The sequence below is a fragment of the Scyliorhinus torazame genome, chromosome 7 (assembly GCF_047496885.1).
Source record: "Scyliorhinus torazame isolate Kashiwa2021f chromosome 7, sScyTor2.1, whole genome shotgun sequence".
Taxonomy (NCBI): Eukaryota; Metazoa; Chordata; class Chondrichthyes; order Carcharhiniformes; family Scyliorhinidae; genus Scyliorhinus; species Scyliorhinus torazame.
This window is the reverse complement of record NC_092713.1, coordinates 274,503,300-274,525,572: the sequence shown is the minus strand read 5'-3', so window position 1 is coordinate 274,525,572 and position 22,273 is coordinate 274,503,300. Positions and strand designations below refer to the sequence as shown.

Sequence of the window (22,273 nt, the reverse complement as noted above, 5' to 3'; positions counted from 1 at the left end):
CTAAAGTTTAAGCTAACCGGACAGTAAGGGGTTTGTTTCACAAATTGTCCATGCCTCCCTCGACCTTGAACTCAGCTGTCTCGTTCACCCTCCTTTGTCCTGACTGCTTGTGCTTCTTTGTCCTCTTCTGGGCCATGACACTGCTTCAACATATTGATACATTAAAAATGTACCTCACCAATTCTCTTTTCCACTCTGCACAGGTCACTTAACCGGGCCTCCAGTGGTTCATCCTGCATTGTTTGTAACATTACCACATGGTCTGTGGGCTGAAATATTCTGGCTTTGGCATGTTTATCTGCCTGCTTTTTCATCGCTGTGTGGGAGATTTCCAGGTACTCCTGAGCCACAACACCGGTCTGATGAGATGCTCCTGGAACATAGATGTGCAGTGTAGCATGGAGGATATTTTCTTTTACTCTTGAATCCTCTGCTTGATCTTTATAAAGGGACCCCTACTATTGTGTCCATAAACTAAATGATGGAGGTTGAAGCTGGTGGATTCAATGGATGAGTCTCGTGGCAAACGGGGGAACTTCCTGCATTGGGCAGGAGATCCAAAAGTCTGAGAACACACACGAACAGTTCAGAAACAGCTTCTTCCCCACTGTTACCAGACTCCTAAATGACCCTCTTATTGATTGACCAGATTAATACTACGTCCCTGTATGCTTCACCTGATGTTGGTGTTCTGTAGTTACCTTGTGTTGCCCTATTATGTATTTTCTTTTCTTTTCATGTACTTAATCTGTTGAGCTGTTCGCAGAAAAATACTTTTCACTGTACCTCGGTACACGTGACAAACAAAATCCAAGTCCAACTCTCAGCCCTTTATACTTGTCATGGGGTATTCATAAGACGTAGGCCCTGATCATTCTCTTTAGGATCTGTACCATTCTAAAGCCCCTTATGACTGTGGTAATTGGCGGATGGGTTATGCCCAGATTTTCCATGATCCTTAAAGAGACAATACATTTAAAGTGTCAATGCACAAAGTGGCAACCACAAGAAGAACCAAATGGAAATGGACAGGAAAATTAGAGAAGATCCCCAGATAGACAGCATCTCTGTGATAGAGAGCAATGAAGACCTCAAAGAGGAGGCAACAGAAGATCCCAGAAGGAGGGAAATGAAAGACCCCCGAAGGATGGCAATGAAAGATCGCACAAGAAGGGCAACCAAAATTGCAGAATGGAAACACTTCGTCAGAGACAGACCTGACAATGTGAAGTCAAAAGGGTTTGGCTGAAGTTAAGACCAGTAGAAATGAATGTTCCAGCTGTGAAATGAATGTGACCAGTAAGAACAGGACGGATTCCTCTCGGAGGAAATGCAAAACCAAAATATGTCAAAAAAGACTAGGAAATATTGAACATGAAAAGAATTCAGCAAAATGAATTAAGGCTCTAGAGAAGACACTAAAACAACGAGCTGAAATGGCTGACCGCAACTTAAAAACAGTTGCAAAAATTATAAAATGAAGTTAAGACTCCGAATCTTCATTGTCGGGTATCGACACTCAGGTCCCCCATAGTCTGAGTTCCCTTGTCAGATATGGTTGCAACAGGCATCAAGGACGTTGTCTCTGCTGAAATTGTCTCGGCCGGAGTGGATTTCCTGATTCTCAGGTGGTCCAGGTTTTTTTCTTGCGGCCTTCCCTTGGACTTTGACTTTGTAAGAAACCAGGCCAGTCTTTTACAGTATGGCTCCTGGGGTCCATTGGATGCCATCTCCAAAGTTTTTTGCACATAGACGGCATCTCCTGTTCTGAAGGTCCTAGACCATAAGACCATAAGACATAGGAGTGGAAGTAAGGCCATTCGGCCCATCGAGTCCACTCCACCATTCAATCATGGCTGATTTCAACTCCATTTACCCGCTCTCTCTCCATAGCCCTTAATTCCTCTAAATCAAGAATTTATCAACTTCTGTCTTAAAGACACTCAACGTCCTGGCCTCCACCGCCCTCTGTGGCAATGAATTCCACAGACCCACCACTCTCTGGCTGAAGAAATTTCTCCTCATCTCTGTTCTAAAATGACTCCCTTTTATTCTAAGGCTGTGCCCCCGGGTCCTAGTCTCCCCTGTTAATGGAAACAACTTCCCTACATCCACCCTATCTAAGCCATTCATTATCTCCTATCGGGTATTCTGGTGTTGTAGTTCCTTTTTTGGATATCCGGCTTTGACTCCAACTTTCCCCTCAAGTTGGGAAACAGCAGGCTGAGCCTGGTGCATTGCCATCGTCCTATTAACAATTCTGCTGGTGTGACTCGCATCATTGTGTGTGGCGTGGTTCTATGATCAAAGCGGAACTTGGGCGCGTTTGTATCCAGGGAACCAGCAGGCTGTTTTTACATTCCGGTTTTGAATGTTGAACTGCCCGTTCGGCCAAGCTGATATGTTGGATGGTATGGCGCCGTTCAGATGTGCTTAAAGGCATTCAACGTCATGAGTGCTTGAAACTCTCCACTGGTAAAGGGGATACCAATATCGGATACGAGGACCTCTGGTATGTCATGGGTGCATATACTTTGCTGACGTTTTTCTATTGTTGAATGAAAAGTGGTGGAGGACATTCAATGTACTTCTAGCTATTTTGATTGGGTGTAGACCAGTTGTCAGCACGGTAGCATAGTGGTTAGCACAGTTGCCTCACAGCTCCAGGGTCCCAGGTTCGATTCCCGGCTTGGGTCACTGTTTGTGTGGAGTCTGCATGTTCTCCCCGTGTGTGCATGGGTTTCCTCTGGGTGCTCTGGTTTCCTCCCACAGTCCAAAGATGTGCGGGTTAGCTGGATTGGCCATGCTAAATTGCCCTTGGTGTCCAAAAAAGGGTTGATTGCGGTTGCTGGGTTGGGGGATGGGGTGGAGGAGGTGTGTGCTTGAGTGCTCTTTCCAAGGGCCGGTGCAGACTCGATGGGCCGAGTGGCCTCCTTCTGCACTGTAAATTCTATGGTTCTACACCAGGTACATTCATTCCAAGAACGGGCCAATGAAGTCCACATGCACCCGTACCCATGGTTGTTCTGGCCATTCCCACACATGCAAAGAGGATGAAGGTGGAATTTCTGGTTTTCCTTGCACAAGAAGCACTGCTTCAACAGATTCCCAGTGTCTGTATCGAGCCCGAACCACAGGCCGTAGCTCCTTGCAAGTATTTTCATCTTGGAAACCCCAGGGTATCCATTGTGTTATTTCAACAGGATTGGGTGCCGACCTGGGCAAGGGCAACTAGTCAGGTTCCCAACAGGAAGATGCCATCTTCTACACTTGTTTAGTGAGGATGGGCTTCAGGTCAGCTGTGGGATGTCCTCAGATTCCGTCACTGAGGATCATAAGGCCCACTTTTGCCAGTGTGGGATCCTTCTGGGTCCATGCTTGAACCTGCTTTGCGGATACTGGCAAGGTATCCAGGAAGTTCAAGGTCATGAAGACATCTTCCAATACTGGCGGAGGGGCCAAGCTTGTGCGTAGTGGGAGGCGACGTTGGGCATTCACGTTGGCAGAGTGTTCCTGTGCGGTGCTCAAGAGAGTATTCATAACAATAATGCCCAACGTTGGGTCCGAATCGAGTAGATGTGGGGAATCACTTTGTCCTCTTTGAAAAGGGTCGTTACGACTGTGAAAAGTCAGCTGTAGACATATATGGCGGAACCTCCACCTCAAAAATAGCCAATCCTTTCTTTTTTTTATCTTTCCGCGTCTGCCCAAAGTTCTGGATGCATATGCTATGAATCTCTGTGTACCATTCTCCCATCAATGGGAATGGACTGCCCCTCCTCCGTATGGAGAGGCAAGTAATGTTAATTCCAGTTCTCTTCTGGGGTTGTAATGAGCCATGTTTTTGATGGTAGTAACTGGTGCTTCACCTTTGTGAAAGTGTCATCCTGCGGCATCTGCCACAACCTCTGGTGGTTTTTTTTAAAGAGTGTGTGCAGGGGTGACAAAGTGGGCAAATTTGAGAAATTTCCCATTGTAGTTTACAAGGCCTAGGAAGGATTTTAATTTGGTTGTATTTTGCGGTATCGGTGCCTCTTTGATGGCCTTAACTTTATCCTTAACAGGGTATAGGCCTTTATCATCATGTCAGTAACCTAGGTGGATCACTTCACCTGCCTATACACACATTTTTCTCATTTGAGATGGACAACAAGTCAGAAAATTGGCTTGAAACCTACTCCAGGTTTTCTAAGTGCTCTTTTCCGTGGCCTCTGATTGGTCTGTAATTGGTTCTAATCCAGGTAGACTGCCACCTTGGGTAGCTCTTGGAGAATATCCTCCATCATGCATTAAAATGTGGCGCATGGCAACGAGCCTCCGAAAGGCAGGCATGTATATCCATATCAACCCTTATGGTTGTTAATCGTCACGTACTTCCTGGATGGCTGGTCTAGTTCTAGCTGCAGGTAGGCATGGCTCATATCCAGTTTGGTGAAGGGTTGACCCCCTGCCAAATTGGTATATAGATTTCCTATGTGAGGCATGGGGTACCTATCTAAATGTGAAGCTTTATTAAACATTAGTTTATAGTCCTCAGACTGACTTGTTGGGCTTGAGGATGTGGATGACTGGTGCAGCCTACTATGCAAAATATACTGGTCGTATTATCGGAGGTTCTCTAACCGCTTGAGTTCGGTCCCTAATTTGGTAAGTAAAGCGCATGGAACTGGCCATGCCCTGAAGTATTTGGTACGGTGTTGGATCTGCTGTCCATGGGGTCGTAGTGGTCTCCAATCTTCCAAGATTATAGGAGGTCAACCTGGCCCTGGTGTCTCTCAGGCCCAGGGGCAAGATGCCCATCCGGAGACGATAGAGATGGCAGCTCCCGTATCCACCTCCATTTCCAGGGAATGGCCGTTCACCAAGAGTGTTATCTTTATCGGGGCAACCTTAGGGGTGATTAAACAGTTTAGTTGCATCATTTCATCTGCTACGGGCTGGCCACGGTTTGAGGTAGCTTTGACTTTGGACCTCGGTGGCGCACACGCTGCTGATTCTGGCAGCCTTGCCTGAGTCGTTGTCTTTGGCCACAGTCACAGCAGCTTTGCGGCTGACACTTGTCGTCCTCCAGGGAAACTTTCTGGGATATCTGGCAGTCTTTTGAGATGTCAATGTCTTGGCTGAATGTTGAGTTAGTGGTGGGTGAGGCAACGGTGCATGTTGGAGCCTCCCCTTGGAATTCTGGCTTTTCTGAAAGTGGGATCCCCCCACTCCCCAGCTTGAGAAAGCTACTGTCCATCATCCCTTGGAGTTCTTTGGCCCCTTTCTCGGCATTTTCCAAGGAGAGTGCTAATTCTATAGCCCTTTCAAGATCTCGTGTGCGTTCTGCCGGAAAAATCTTTTTGATATTGCGACATCAATGATCCCACACACTGGTCAGTCGCGTAGCATCTTAGTCAGGGATGGGTCAAGCTCACTGTATTCGGCCAGCTTCCTTAATCTAGCCTGGAATTTTTTTAAACATTTAAAGTGCCCAATTCTTTTTTCCAATTAAGAGGCCAATCCACCTACCCTGCACATCTTTGGGTTGTGGGGTGAGACCCACGCAGACACTGGGAGAATGTGCAAACTCCACACGGACAGTGACCCGAGGTTGGGGTCGAACCTGGGACCACGGCGGCGTGAGGCAGCAGTACGAACCACTGCGCCACCGTGCTGCCCCATCTAGCCAGGAATTCTGTCACTGGTTGCCCAGTGGTCCTCCCCCAGTTATGTTGAATTGGTAACGCTGGAGGATTACAACGGCTTTCAATCGTAATTGTTCTTTGTTTTAGTGTCAGGTTCTACGGGATAAGTTAAACACTGAATAATGTTGAAAGTCAGGGTCCCGCATGCTGTCAGAAGGATTACTTCATGTCTGTCATCCCCTTCTATGTCATTGGTGCAGAAGAAGTAGCGCATGCGTTCGGCAGACTGGGGCCAATCCTCCACATTCACGTCAAAAGGTTCAAGCTTCCCAAACAAGGCCATTTATAGGATTTTCTTTTTGCTTTGTTTCTTACTGGAGTTGTCATTTGGGGAGTTCCGAAAAGGCTGCTCAGAATCCTGGGCGAAATTCTCCCCCAACGGCGCGACTGGCGCCAAAAACGGCGCCAATCAGACTGGCATCGTGCCGGCCCAAAGGTGTGGAATGCTCCGCATCTTTGGGGGCCGAGCCCCAACATTGAGGGGCTAGGCCGGCGCCGAAGGGATTTCCGCCCCGCCAGCTGGCGGAAATGGCGTTTGTTGCCCCGCCAGCTGGCGCGGAAATGCGGCGCATGCGCGGGAGCGTCAGCGGCGGCCGACGGTTTCCCGCGCATGCGCAGTGGGGAGAGTCTCTTCCGCCTCCGCCATGGTGGAGGTCGTGGCGGAGGCGGAAGGGAAAGAGTGCCCCCACGGCACAGGCCCGCCCGCGGATTGGTGGGCCCCGATCGCGGGCCAGGCCACCGTGGGGGCACCCCCCGGGGTCAGATCGCCCCGCGCCCCCCATCCCCCCCCAGGACCCCGGAGCCCGCCCACGCCACCTGGTCCCGCTGGTAAATACCAGCTTTGATTTACGCCGGCGGGACAGGCAATTTCTGGGCGGGACTTCGGCCCATCCGGGCCGGAGAATTGAGCGGGGGGTCCTGCCAACCGGAGCGGCCTGATTCCCGCCCCATCTCCGGTACCAGAGACTTCGGTGGGGGTGGGGGCGGAATTCACGGCGGCCAACGGCCATTCTCCGACCCGGCGGGGGGTCGGAGAATGACGCCCCTGGTGTTTGATCCTCATCACCATTGTGTTGGGTGTTCTGGATCACATACAGGTCACCAACACTTTAAGTAGTGCAACACTATTTTATTAAAAGGTTAACTACTTAAACATACTTGAACTGCGGGTAAATATGATACCAGCTTTAACTAAAGACCTTTGCCTTGTCCTAACCAGTTGATGCACTCAGCACATGGTGAATGTCTGTGTTGCAGGTTGTGAGCTCTGTGCTCCTAGCTAGCTGCTACTCGAATGAGCGGGAACTCTCCTGTCCCCTGTCTTTATAGTGCGTGTGCTCTCACTGGTGATTGGCTGCGGTGTTGTGTATGTTGATTGGTCCCACTGTGTGTCCATCAGTGTGTGTCTGCACCATGATATACTGGTGTATATTATGACATCCCCCCCCCTTTTAGATTAAAAAAAAAATGTGTCTGCGTGACAATAAATAGTGTGTGGTGAATGTCCCTGACTACGTGTGCAAATATTTACAGGACCATGTACATAAAACTAAGCTATTTACATGGGAAGGTGCCTGGTGCAGAAAAAACAGGGTGTCACACAAATGGCGAGATGAACACTATAAACAAACCACTTGAACGATTAAACGGAAGAACAGACAGACCAGAGAGTCCATTAGTGCAAAGTTAACAAATCAAGTCTCTGAGGTGGGCGACGAATTCTGGTTGACCATCAGGGTAGCACACCACTCATCGTCTGGATCGATGCTGTATCCCAACAGCGGCTGGTGTCTTTGCTTCGGGGACAGCCTGTTTTTCGTTACGATACTGACTCGAAGGCGCCTTCGGGTCCTCGGTGTCACTGCTGTGTGGGAGGTTGGAATCGGACTTGATGACCGTGGGTTGAATTGCCCGAACATTCCTGCGAGGCTGGCTGAAGCGATATGAATTGGAAGGCTGAGCTGCTCGACAGCAGGCAGCATAGTGGCCAAGTCTTCCACATCGTAGGCATTGTCGAGATTTTGCGGGGCATTGCAGCTTTAAATGGGCGGAGCCACAGTTGCCGCACGTCGTGACGTCAGCACGTTTGCTGCACCACCGCGCGGCGTGGTGCGCGCCTGCACATTACGTTCCTCCATGTCGCCATCCCCTCGTTTGGTGCGTACAAGCGCGGGAGTCCGCGAAAAGCACGCAAAATGGCCGACCTCATCCAGGCTGAGGCCCTGGAGGTGTTCAATCACTTGGACCCGTTCCGCCTCATGGGGCCTTGCCAAGCCATTTCAGCCGCTTGTATATGGGAGTACCGACTGGTGGCATTTTCATTTAGGACACAGGTCTCGATGGCGGTCGCTCGGGTGAGTTGCTTTACTTTGAGGAGCTGCTGACGTAGGGGGTCTGACTGAACACCGAAAACGATCTGTTCGCGTATCATGGAGTCGGAGGCGGGCCCATAGCTGCAAGATTGCGCAAGGATGCAGAGGTGCATTAAAAAGGATTGGAAAGGTTAGTCCTTGCCCTGAAAACGCTGATGGAACACGTAGCGTTCGAAACTTTCATTCACCTCTACGCTGCAGTGAGTGTCAAATTTGAGGAGAACTGTCTTGAACTTCGTCTTGTCTTCGTCATCTGCAAATGTGAGAGTTGAAAATATGGATGGCATGGTCCCCGGCCGTGGAGAGGGGAAGAGCAATCTTTCTGGTGTCTGAGGCGCCCTCCCTGTCTGTGGCTTCGAGGTAGAGCTGGAAGCGCTGTTTGAAAATCATCCAGTTGGCCCCGAGGTTGCCGGCGATGCGGAGCGGCGGCTGCGGGCTGATGTTGTCCATGTTGCAGAATGACGGAATGCTGGCGGAAGGCAGATCACTTGCAGGTAGGTCTAAGAAGTGCTAGTATGCAACCACACCTGGTATCATGAGGTGTTGGGTGTTCTGGATCACATATAGGTCACCAACACTTGAAGTAGTGCAACACTATTTTATTAAAAGGTTAACTATTTAAACATACTTGAACTGTGGGTAAATACGATACCAGCTTTAACTAAAGACCTTTGCCTTGTCCTAACCAGTCGATGCACTCAGCACATGGTGAATGTCTGTGTTGCAGGTTGTGAGCTCTGTGCTCCTAGCTAGCTGCTACTCGAATGAGCAGGAACTCTCCTGTCCCCTGTCTTTATAGTGCATGTGCTCTCACTGGTGATTGGCTGCGGCGTTGTGTGTGTTGATTGGTCCCACTGTGTCCATCAGTGTGTGTCTGCACCATGATACACTGGTGTATATTATGACAACCATCACCATATGCCTAACACATTTTCCACTCCACCTGTCCATTGATTGTTGAATGTAAGTAGTTTTGCTTGTGTCCCCTGCCCACTTGAGTTGAGATTGACTTCCCTGATCAACCCGAGATTGATTGAAAGATATAAATTTCACAGATACAAATTTAACAGCACCAGCTTCAGTGACATCCCAGCTGATACCAAACATCTTTGAATTATGGAAATAAAAGCAATCTGGTATGAAATAAACAAATGTATCTATCCAGTGAAATGTGTCTGGGAATAATGACACTGATTTTGATTTGGTTGCAGGTTCAAATGTAGAAGCAATGACAGAAATCACAATCAATTCAACATCAATGAAACGAGTGGAGAAGCAAATGTGGTGGTCAGTATAAAGGAGGAAATTTAACCCAGCCTTGGCCCCAGATCAGCAGCATTGAAGAAATGGACAGGATATTGTTTATGTAACAGACTAACATTATGTTCTATTGAAATATACTTGGCAATCGAGGTACTCGGGGGTTACTGTCAAGTACTTAGATAAATCGGATGCTGCACTATTTTAGGTTTCCTACATATTCTCACTTCCGTTCGGAATCAAGAATGTGTTCTCGTGTAACACACTACACAGTGCCACAGTTTGGACAACAAATGTATTATGGGTTGGATTTTATCTTTGGACAACAGACCAGGCAGGCAGGCTGACCGATCACCCGAGGTGCTGACCTCAATAACATCCAGCAGCTACTGTGAAGAACACAAAAGGTGTTCTGATGCTGTTCATCAGCTTAGTCTCCCATTAATGGGCTGCCCTGTCCACTAGCAAGGTCCTGGGAGTTGGGCCAGAATCACACCATATGCTGTCCCGTGGCAGCAACAGCTCATTAGTTCAGTCAAACTGGGAGGAGTTTTCCTACTGCTTGGTATTTAACAAAAATAATAAAGACTTAACTTGGCTGGAACTCATTGGTTCCCATCTGCATTGAACTGTCTGTGCACAGCACATACTCTGGCCAGTTGCAACCTAAAATGGTACTCATGGTCCGATGAAACCCGAATTTCATTTTAAGTGAAACATACCACCTAAAATAGGAGGACGTTTGGCACCCAATACTAGGCTTTTATCCAAATGTCACAAATCTCCAACCAACTTATTTGGACCCGTGAGCAGGAATCGCCAGCAAACATGCAGCCATCATCCGGCTGGAGAATATATTATCATAAAGGCAGGAGATTTGTCAGACAATGAGGAACAGCAGCACTCATCTCACAGCGAGCCACATCATCATCCTCCGTCCTGTGGATAAGCCCACTGATACTGCCAACCCAGGGCCAACACCCTGTGGTGATGCTGCTGTGACACTCTGAGTGGGAGCTGTGGTAGTGGGATGGGCAATAGGCTAGGGGAAGGTGGAGTGAATGACTAAGGGAGAGAATGGGCAGATGGACTAGGGGACAGAGAAGGGGTGGATGAAATAAGTAAGAGGGGAGGGGTGGATGGATTAAGGGAGGGAGGAGGGGTAGATGGACTAAGGGGGAGAGAGAGGGGTAGATGGACTAAGGGGGAGAGAGAGGGTTGAGAGTCTCGGGGGAAGGTGGATTTTGTGTAGGAATGGTGGGGTTTGAAATGGGGGGAGGGGGTGAGGAGAGGTGGGACAGGGCAGTGGAGCTGCTGCTGGCCAGGTCTCCTAATTGGTAAATTGAGAGGTGATGAGGTTGTCCCAGGTGCGCGGCCCTGAACTCCACATTGGGCAGCCTGCCGAGCCAGTTCAGGCTCCATGGTCGGGTCTTCCTGGAGACTATCCTTGCCCTCCTCATCAGAGAAGGCCTGGCGTTCTTCCTCCTCCTGCACATCGACCCGTTGCTGCACCATGTTATGAAAGATGCAGCAGGCCACCATGATGCTTGAGACCCACTGGGGGCTATATTGGATTTCCCCCCAGAATGGTCCAGGCATCGGAAGCGCATCTTGAGCATGCTGATGCACCGTTCGATGATGCTCCTGTTTGCTTTGTGAGCATCATTATAATGGGTCTCCGGCTTGGTCATACCGCCCGGCAACTCCTTGAAGAACTGACTCCGACGATATACACGTGGCCTGATGCATGCCTCCTTCACACCTCTTCCTCGGCCTCTTGGATAGCCAGCACTGAGCCGCACTGGTTGGACCTGCTCCCCTGAGGCAGGCTCCTCTTGTGTAGGATCCTCCCTGGGCTGAGCCTGGTGCTCATTGCCGGCTATAATCCGAAATCGGGGGGCGGGGCGGGGGGGGGGGGGGGGGGGGGGGGAAGGAAGAGAAACAGAAACAGAGAATGTCAGCAAGACAAGTATTCCCTCGACCATCCAGTGCCACCAGGTTACCCGGTCATCCTGAGTTATACTACTGCGCCGCCCTTTCGACATGATGTAGTCCGCCCTGCGCAACCCTCTCCCCATTAGTGACTGGCACCGTGCCTGTGATGTGGGGAGCCTCTACCTTCACCATCCGTCCCTGCCAACAGGGGTACCAATGGCTGCTACAACAGGTCTTAGCAATAGGCTTTGCTGCCCCGGTCCTGTTTCTCCTAATGGGGTCTACTGTGGGTATTCTCACTGGGTGAGCCTTCTGCTACCCTGCCAGGAGGGTGGCAACTGGTTTTGTGGTGGACACGTTCATACTGTGGAGCCATTCACCTCCATCCTAAGAGCCTGGTATATGGGCAGGTCCTCCAGATGGGGGTGAGCGAGGGATATGTGCTTTTGCTGGGACCTTAGCTACAGTGTGTGGTATTAGAGGTATTACGGTACCTGATAGGCTGGAGCACCATTGGTGGAAACTGTATGCTTTCTATTGGTTAGGATGTATGGTGGCTCTGCCCTGCTAGGCGGGATATAAGTGCCCGTGCCGCCCCAGCAGCCTTCATTCTGTACCTGAGCTGCTGGGGGAAACATCTAGCTTATTAAAGCCTTCAGTTGGACTACAACCTCGCTTTAGTGGTCACTGATCGTGCATCACAGTATTATGTGGGTCTTGGGTTTTGAGCACAAGTTGTGACAGGGAGCTGGTCAGGTTTTCTGGCTGGCATGGGATGGATGGGATCAGGGGTGCGGTGGACAGACAGGGGTTGGAGATATCTTGTGATCCTCAGGGGTGGGCTTGCTGACAGTGTCACTGGTGAGACGTTTACTCTGAGAGGGGCTATGTGCCAGTGTGGGTTCCAATGGCCACAATGTATGTGTCCTTTGTTTGGGGTGAGCTCTGCTAATCTCCTGCTTGCTTGACTGGCTCATTGCTGGTTTAGCACACTGGGCTAAATCACTGGCTTTTAAATCAGACCAGCAGCACGGTTCAATTCCCGTACCAGCCTTCCTGAACAGGCGCCGGAATGTGGCGACTAGGGGCTTTTCACAGTAACTTCATTGAAGCCTACTTGTGACAATAAGCGATTTTCATTTCATTTCACTTTCTGTGGACTGTAATTCTGAAAAGTGCATTGAGCAATGGCAACACCTGGTGGGCTGGCGATTGAGCCTGATCACACCCATCCCCTTGATGATATTGTTAGGGTTTCCAGAAGGGCAGCCTGGTTGTGGATCAGAGCATTTGCAGGATACTGTCAACAGTCAGCTGTTTCAACAGCCAGGAGCCTGTAAATTGAAGCTACAGGGGCGGTTTAAATGATTTGGGGCAGCGATGAGGGTCTCGACCAGGGCACCCCGTTTCCAAGGGGAAACCCCAAATTAACGCCCTTGCCACCAAGCTATTCCCCAGTGGAGATTCCGGCTTCCAGCCCATTAATCATATGCAATTTGATGAAAATCACCTATTTGCATGGTGCCACCGGCACTGAGCATGTAACTCACTGCTTCCCCCGGCGGGAGACTGAAGCATCGGAACGGGATTGGCACCCGGCACTGATCCCGTTTTTCAGCCGACACTCTACTTTCCGCCTTATCGGATACCGACATCGGCCAATAGAGAATCCAGACCATCACGTGCAACCCAGATCGGTGAAGAGCAGTTAGGGTATAAATCAGCCATGGTGAGGCTGAATGACTAGAATTCAAGAAGCTGAATGGTCTATTTCTTAATATTTTGATCAGATTCATGTGACCATAATAGAGCGAGTTTCAAGTTGTCTGTTTTTGAGTGAATTCACCTTGTGTGTGAGTAGAAACTGAAATCTTCAATTCAAGTACATGGGGTTGACTGATAAATGAAATCCAACTCAAATTAAATTAAGCACCACACAGGAACATATCTGCATTCCATATATAAGTTATTGCTCAGGTGTTGGTCACTCTGCAAATACTACTGTTATTCATTTTATTACAATTGTTTGGTTACACATAGATATGCTTTTGTCTGCTAATGTTGAATCCCATGTGGTATCACAAACCGTTCTTTCTATTCCTATAGTAATCCATATTAACTCAGTGGAAAGGAATTAGTTAATGAGGGGCTTGTTGACTGAGCTAGTGGTAAGATCTAGATTCCGTATTTTTTTGTGTGAAGTTTAAAAAAAAACTTCGGTATAAAGACCATTTTGATTGCCACGTAGGCTGGGTAAAAAAGAAGAGATAAAAATGCAACAGAGGACAAGATATCTGTTCTCTAGGAGTGTTGTACCCAGGAAGTACACTGGAAAATGGCTCGGGGCGCCCCCTGGCGTTTTCATGTGAGGACTGCACGGGACTTGCCTTGGCAGTTTCATCTTCTGGTGGGGAATCTGCACTGGGAACCATCCGAAACTCTGATTCAAATCGGAGAGCTCAGACCATTCTGGCTCTCTTTACATCATAGCTCCCCAGGAAAAGTTAGAAGGATTAAAACCACTCCTACAACCTGGCAACTATACTACTTACCCCATGCCACCTCCCCAATCATCCCACTGGACTACCCTGACTACTCCCATGACCAACCCGCTGAGCATCCTGGCTGCCACCCAATCCCAACTTCACCCCCCTGGCACGTCTGAACAACCTGACCATCCAATCCTTCTACCCTCTGGCCAACCCCCACACATGACGACACTTCCCACCACCCAAGTTACCACCACACCCTCTGACAAACTCTCCACCACCCCTCAAATACATGTTTCATTGACTGTGGGTTTTTTATTGAATAGCAGATGGCTCTTTATAGATTCTAATTTCCAAGCATCCTTTATTAAAAGATATTTATGATTCAAAACCAGGAGAATGGACGTGATTCAACAAAACAAATCTATGTCCGGTTTTTGGGTGGGTTCAGTGAGGTGTTTCTTGGCAACTACAGTGCCACGAAGCACCCCACTATTCAACGGCACTTTGTTGTTTATTTTGGTATTGGGGAGTTTCGCTCTGCTGAGGTTGCACCTGAGTTGCACATCTACTGCCAACAGGCAAGGCTCCTCGCTGATTGGGGGACCATTTTCTCCATCTGCCCCGGTCTCTCCCCTTCCCTTCCCTCTTTTAGCACAACCTCGAACCCCCCCCCCCCCCCCCCCATCACCACCACCACCACCACGCTGGTTTTGATAGCCCTCCCATCCCCAACCTTGGTAAGGTCCCCCAGGTCCAATCCCTAGCAGTGCCAAACTGGCTCCCAGCATTTTGGCACTGCCAGCCTGGCACACTAGCAGTGCCACTGCCAGCCTCCAGTGCCACCTTGGCACCGTGCACAGTCAGGGTGTCAAGGTTGCACTGCTAAAGTGCCAGGTCGGTAGTGCCAAGATGCCCAGCTGCCAGAAGGAGTGAATATAAAAGTCCCCATCCTTCAACAACCTGCATTTATATATTGCACTTACTGTTGTGCACATATCGTGAAAATCAAGGAATATTCTCAGAGAAATGTACCTGCAATTTTCAGTGTGCAAGCATTTAGCTCTGGCATGCTAACTTGAAAGCTCATGGACCAAACTAAAATTTTAAGCAAGTAAATGTATCGCTTTAAAGATTCAAAGCAGATCAAATATTGGGAAACTGTGGCTAGAAGTAAAGTGCAAATAAAACTCCGAAACAATCACTCCTGAATTACTGAGGTACAGTTTTTAGGAATACCTCCTGGGGCTTTGAAGTTGCAGTGTTGTGTAGTTTGTTTTCAGTTTTAAAGGTGTACAGCATGAGCATTGTGCAGTGACGCAATTGATTGGAGCTTACACGACAACAAGAACATACCTCAAACCCAAATCCATTACTGCAAGAGTACCAATGAGGTCTGCATCACACAGCAGCTGAAGCCTTTCACTCTGCCAATACAGGAATATCACAAAACCCGATGAAATGTTAATATCCCTTCCCTCTGCGCCATGACAAGATGAACAGAATTTCAGCTCCATTGTCTTAGGAGGTAAAAATCATGGGGAACAAATCCAGTTGCCTAGCACTCTTTTTTTTTTTTTTTTGATGCTACAGGGGTCATTTTGACATGAAAATATTATCCACAATGTGCACCTACTTCTGGCTGAGCCAACACCACTTTGGTAAGTGTGGGTGCAGAAAGTATGCATTGGAAGTATGCAGAGTAGGCTAATCAGTCAGTGATGTCCGCGTGTATTGTCGATTTGACTCTCAAGAAGCCATTTTTGAAATGAAAATTGCTTATTGTCACAAGTAGGCTTCAAATGAAGTTACTGTGAGAAGCCCCTAGTCGCCACATTCCAGCACCTGTTTGGGGAGGCTGATACGGAAATTGAACCTGCGCTGCTGACCTGCCTGGGTCTGCTTTAAAAGCCAGCTATTTAGCCCACTGTGCTAAATCAGCCCCTTTTGACTTCAACTCTCCAGCTAAGCCCTCCCTCAACCTGTAGGAAGAAATTATTATCAGACCCATACACCGACCTAGAGAAAGGGTTTATCAACAACTCATGGGTCAGTTGCAGATTGATTTCTCCTGCCTGTTGCTGAGATAGTTGAAGTGACCGTGTGCTTGTGCCCTGGACCACTCCGGACCACTCAGTGTTTCCAAACTTCACAGGGAATGATGTGGCATGTGGGGAAGCTATGAGTTGGGAGTTTGTGGAGACTGATGTACCATCAATGACCATGAGACAAAAATGGTGAAACTATTGAGGCTTTATTGTACAAGATGTTGAGCCTCCTGCAGCTTGAACCAGAATGGGAACAGTCCCGGGTGAGGTTTGCAAAAAGTGAGGGCGGCTCGACCTTCAGGGTCGTGAGGCCACAAGCGGTCAGGGGGAGCAGGGGTCTGCCGAATTTCAGAGTAAGGCTTTGGAGGTGACACTGAGAATCGAGACCTAGTAACAGGGCAGCGCAGAGATGGGGGAGGACGTAGTCTGAAGTTGCTGTACTCTACGCCCTGAACGGACAGGGTCGCGACGCAGTACCCCCCGGATTTGCACGGAATGGGATCCGGAGGCCAGGGAGATTTTCCTGGTGATGGGGAGGACTGGGAGGGAGCAGCGCCTTACCGTAGCAGGGTGGATGAAACTCTCTGTGCTCTCGGAGTCAAAGAGGCAGGTCGTCTCGTGCCCGTTGATCTTTACCGTCGTCGTAGCAGTCGCGAGGTTGGGGGGCCAAGACTGATTGAGGGTGATGGAGGGGAGCTGCGGAAGATGTTGGGAGTCGCTGGGCTGGTCAGCGGTGGCGGAGGTATCAGTGGCCCACGAACGGCCTGGCGAGCAGGGGTCCTGGGATGCATTTCAAGATGGCGGCGCCAAAGATGGCGGCGCCCACGGGGCGCACATGCCGGACAACATCCAAGATGGCAGTGCCCACGGGCTGCACGTGGCAGAGAATATGGCGGTGCCCCTGGATCGCATGTGCTGGGTGCAGCAATGTTGGGCCAGGAGACGGCAGCGACTGATCGGGCCTGACAAACGGAGGTGAAGTGGCCCTTCTTTCCACACCCGCTGTAGGTCGCGCTCCGCGCCGGGCAGCGCTGCCTGGGATGTTTGCTCTGGCCACAAAAATAACATTTGGGCCCTCCGGAGTTGGCTGGCTGCCGCGCGGCGCAGGCTTGCGGTGTACTCGAGTCGGCAGATGATGTGGCCCACGAGGGTGCGGCGCGGTCGGAGGTGTAGACCTCCAGATTGCGGGAGGCCACTTCTAGGGAGTTAGCAAGCTTCACAGTCTCTGTAAGGTCGAGCGTACCCCCTTCCAGTAACCGCTGGCGAACGTAATTTGACTTAATGCCCGTAAGATAAGCATCTCTGATTAGCAGTTCTGTGTGCTGGACTGCCGACACTGCCTGGCAATTACAGTTCCTACCCAGTATCCGCAGAGCACGCAAGAAATCATCCTGAGACTCCCCCGGGAGTTGCTGTCTTGTGGCCAGGAGGTGCCTGGCGAACATTTAATTCACAGACCTGATATGCTGTCCTTTTAGTAGCACCATCGCTTCCGTGTAGGTGGACGCGTCCCGAATGAGGGGGAAAAATTGTGGGCTCACCCGTGAGTAGAGGATCTGGAGCTTCTGCGGCTCTGAGAGGGCTTCTGTGGATGCTCCGAGGTATCCTTCAAAGCAGGCTAGCCAGTGCTCGAAGGTGGATTTGGCATCGGCTGCGTGAGGGTTCAGCTCCAGGCGATCAGGCTTGATTAAGACGTTCATCTCTATAAATCTTGTGCAATAAATTGATGTACCATCAATGACCACGAGATGAAAGTGTTGAAACTATTGAGGCTTTATTGCACAAGATGTTGAGCCTCCTGCAGCTGGAACCAGAATGGGAGCAGCGCAGGAGAGCATACACTTTTATACATTGCCTGCTGGGAGGAGCCAGCAGACTGGGATTTACTGTGGTACCTGTAGTACAGTGGCAGTACCGTAATACGCATAGTGTGTTACCAGTGGTGTTTACACAGAGACAAAATGGAACCCGCCGCAAGGACCAAAAGAAGGCGTGGAGTTGATCCCGCTTCAGTGGGTGGCTAGTTCCAGGGTTGCATTTTATGAGGGGCAGCCAATTAAGTCCTGCCACTGAGCACATGGAAACCCATTAAGGGATTAGCCCCCAAGAGCTGCCAGCCCAACCAGAGGGCCAGATACTCCGAAGTGCCCACATGGAGTGGTGGTCATGGCTGGGGCTGCACTTGGAGGAGAAGGATATAGTGATGGACCTGACTCTTCATAAACAGATAAGTGGATTCTTGGGGTGCTAAGGGCAGTTAGGGAGAAGGGAGGGAGATTAATGAAGGCAAGCAGTGCCTATAATCATGAGGGAAGCTATTGCTGCCAGTAGTCTCTCCATGGGTCAAAGCCAGCTGAGGGGTTACAATAGAGTTTATCCAGCAGTCTCACAACATGATAGAAGCCTCCCCGTTCCATGAGTAAAGTGCCAGCAGGGTGGAAAGTAACGCTAAATTGAACACTTAAGGGGTTCAATTGGAGTCTAGGAGGACTGGCCATCTGACACCATTCTCACTGCTGGCAAGATGGCATGGCAACAAAAAGGCTTGAGGCACTCCCCGATGCCTTCCCAAAACATCTTCCCAACATTCCCAGTGTTCCATTTACTGCACACACATCACATTACGGGCACTGTATGTAAATTCTGAGATGTCCCCCAACTATAAAAGATTTCACCCTTCAGTGACCAGATGGTGTCCAATCATACTAAGCACATCATGTAGATCAATGCACCGTATGCTGTCAGCAGTCATAATGCCTACAGGCGTTAGACCATCAAACAAACCCCAGTCTCTTTCTGAAACCAGGTCCACAAACATTTGGGCAACATTGCTGAAAATTACTTAGATGGACGGGACATTCTACCGAGAAGGTTGACAGCAGTCTCCCCCACCAGCTCCTGTTTTCTCAATCATCAAGTGGCCAACATTCCAGGAAGAAGAAAGAAAATGCTTCAAATACACTCTTAGCACTCCATGAAAATGGCAACTTTAATGACTGAAAGGAACTTGCTCCCAATCGCTCAGGTTGTGGCAAATTGTTCACCAAGCTGAATTACACATTGAATCACAATATCTTAATGATGAGGCAGGACATCTGCAGAGAAGGAAAGGAATTGTTGCGTGGGACTTGTACAAACTAACCGCAGGTGACATCAGGTTCAGGTTACAATTTATTTATTAAAGATTCAAAAAACAAGAGCACTGTTTGAGACCCCAAATAAAGAACAAAGAACAAAGAACAAAGAAATGTACAGCACAGGAACAGGCCCTTCGGCCCTCCAAGCCCGTGCCGACCATACTGCCCGACTAAACTACAATCTTCTACACTTCCTGGGTCCGTATCCTTCTATTCCCATCCTATTCATATATTTGTCAAGATGCCCCTTAAATGTCCCTATCGTCCCTGCCTCCACTACCTCCTCCGGTAGTGAGTTCCAGGCACCCACTACCCTCTGCGTAAAAAACTTGCCTCGTACATCTACTCTAAACTTTGCCCCTCTCACCTTAAACCTATGCCCCCTAGTAATTGACCCCTCTACCCTGGGGAAAAGCCTCTGACTATCCACTCTGTCTATGCCCCTCATAATTTTGTATACCTCTATCAGGTCGCCCCTCAACCTCCTTCGTTCCAGTGAGAACAAACCGAGTTTATTCAATCGCTCCTCATAGCTAATGCCCTCCATACCAGGCAACATTCTGGTAAATCTCTTCTGCACCCTCTCTAAAGCCTCCACATCCTTCTGGTAGTGTGGCGACCAGAATTGAACACTATACTCCAAGTGTGGCCTAACTAAGGTTCTATACAGCTGCAACATGACTTGCCAATTCTTATACTCAATGCCCCGGCCAATGAAGGCAAGCATGCCGTATGCCTTCTTGACTACCTTCTCCACCTGTGTAGCCCCTTTCAGTGATCTGTGGACCTGTACTCCTAGATCTCTTTGACTTTCAATACTCTTGAGGGTTCTACCATTCACTGTATATTCCCTACCTGCATTAGCCCTTCCAAAATGCATTACCTCACATTTGTCCAGGTTAAACTCCATCTGCCATCTCTCCGCCCAAGTCTCCAGACAATCTAAATCCTGCTGTATCCTCAGACAGTCCTCATCGCTATCCGCAATTCCACCAACCTTTGTGTCGTCTGCAAACTTACTAATCAGACCAGTTACATTTTCCTCCAAATCATTTATATATACTACAAAGAGCAAAGGTCCCAGCACTGATCCCTGTGGAACACCACTGGTCACAGCCCTCCAATTAGAAAAGCATCCCTCCATTGCTACCCTCTGCCTTCTATGGCCTAGCCAGTTCTGTATCCACCTTGCCAGTTCACCCCTGATCCCGTGTGACTTCACCTTTTGTACTAGTCTACCATGAGGGACCTTGTCAAAGGCCTTACTGAAGTCCATATAGACAACATCTACTGCCCTACCTGCATCAATCATCTTAGTGACCTCCTCGAAAAACTCTATCAAGTTAGTGAGACACGACCTCCCCTTCACAAAACCGTGCTGCCTCTCACTAATACAAAGCACTCACTCCTAAAACAACACTCTCGCCTTCTACAGCACTCTCACCTAGTATGGCACAATCTCTTAATATAGCACTCTCCTCAAATTCAGCACTCACCTCAAAGCAGCACTGTTCTCTAATACAGCACCCTCTCCTCATTCAGTACTCTCATACAGCACTCTCTCCTAATAAGGCACTCTCTCCTAATAAGGCACTCTCTCCTAATACGGCACGTCCAAGTCAGGCGACCCTAACCTATACAAGAAAGCCAGATATGATCTAAAGAAATCCATCAAAGATGCCAAAGGACAGTACCGGACAAAGCTCGAGCCCCAGGCTAGCCACATGGACCCCCACCGACCATGGCAAGGTCTGCAAGACATAACGGGCTACAAGATGAAGGCATGTAAAATCACCGCCTCCAACACACCCCTCCCTGATGAGCTCAACGCATTCTATGCCCGCTTTGAGAACGACGCCAGCGAGAGCACACGCTCCACCCTGGTAGTCTCGGATGAACTTGTATCTGAGGTCACCATTGCAGATATCAGAGCAGCCTTCTCGAAGTTCAACCCACGGAAACCCACTGGCCCGGATGGGGTACCTGGACGATCACTCCGGCCTTGTGCGGATCTGCTGGCGGGAGTATTCGCAGACATCTTCAACCTTTCTATACAACAATCTGAGGTCCCTATCTGCTTCAAGAAGACGACCATCATCCCTGTACCAAAGAAAAGCCAAGCAGCGTGCCTTAATGACTATTAAGTGGCTCTGACATCCATAATTATGAAGTGCTTCGAAAGGTTAGTCATGGCACGACACAACTCCAGCTTCCCGGATTGTCTTGATCCACTACCATTCGCCTACCGCTGCAAAAGATCCACAGCAGCTGCCATCTCCCTGGCCCTGCACTCAACACTGGAACACCTAGATAACAAAGACAACTATGTCAGACTCCTATATATTGACGACAGCTCAGCCTTCAACACTATTATTTCTACGAAACCTATCTCCAAACTCTGTGGCCTTGGCCTCGGCTCCTCCCTCTGCGACTGGATCCTGAACTTCCTAACTCGCAGCCCACAATTTGTAAGGACAAGCAACAACGCCTCCTCCACGATCATCCTCAGCACTGGTGCCCCACAAGGCTGTGTCCTCAGCCCCCTACTATACTCCTTATACACCTATGACTGTGTGGCTAAGTTCACCTCCAACTCGATTTTCAAATTTGCTGGTGACACCATGGTAGTGGGTCAGATTTCAAACAATGATGTGACAGAGTACAGGAATGAGACAGAGAATCTGGTGAACTGGTGCGACGACAATAATCTCTCCCTCAATGTCAACAAAATGAAGGAGATTGTCATCGACTTCAGGAAGCGTAGAGGAGAACATGCCCCTGTCTACACCAATGGGAACAAAGTAGAAAGGGTCGAGAGCTTCAGGTTTTTAGGTGTCCAGATTACCAACAACCTGTCCTGGTCCCCGCATGCCGACACTATGGTTAGTTTTTTTTAAAAGGAAATTTAATGAACCCAATTCATTTTTTCCAATTAAGGGGCAATTTAGCATTACCAATCCACCTATCTTGCACATTTTAGGGTTGAGGGGGCGAAACCCACCAAAACGGGGAACATGTGCAAACTCCACACGGACAGTGTCCCAGAGCCGGGATCGAACCTGGGACCTCGGCGCCGTGAGGCAGCAATGCTAACTACTTTGCCACCATGCTGGCCCCCTCCAACATTATAGTTAAGAAAGCCCACCAACGACTCTACTTCCTCAGAAGACTGAGGAAATTTGGCATGTCAGCTACGACTCTCACCAACTTTTGCAGATGCACCATAGAAAGCATTCTTTCTGGTTGAATCACAGCTTGGTATGGTTCCTGCTCTGCCCAAGACTGCAGGAAACTACAAAAGATTTTGAATGTAGCCTAATCTGCAAACCAGCCTTCCATCCATTG

At 49.1% G+C, this 22,273-nt stretch overlaps 1 protein-coding gene across 17 annotated transcripts in view; it reads left to right on the top strand.

Moving 5' to 3' along the window:
* The window catches only part of LOC140427048 (organic cation/carnitine transporter 2-like), a 271,913-nt gene that overhangs the window by 198,775 nt on the left and 50,865 nt on the right, over window positions 1-22,273 (top strand). For 11 of the 17 annotated variants that reach the window (XM_072512482.1, XM_072512478.1, XM_072512494.1 and 8 more), the window contains one exon: window positions 9,271-9,346. The exons of 1 other annotated variant lie outside the window; for it this stretch is intronic. In XM_072512482.1, the coding sequence (XP_072368583.1) occupies window positions 9,271-9,346 (76 nt within the window). Of the gene's footprint in view, window positions 1-9,270; window positions 9,924-15,336; window positions 15,405-22,273 lie in introns of those variants that run through there. 5 more of the 17 variants (XR_011948375.1, XR_011948374.1, XM_072512485.1 and 2 more) reach the window with 3 other exon arrangements.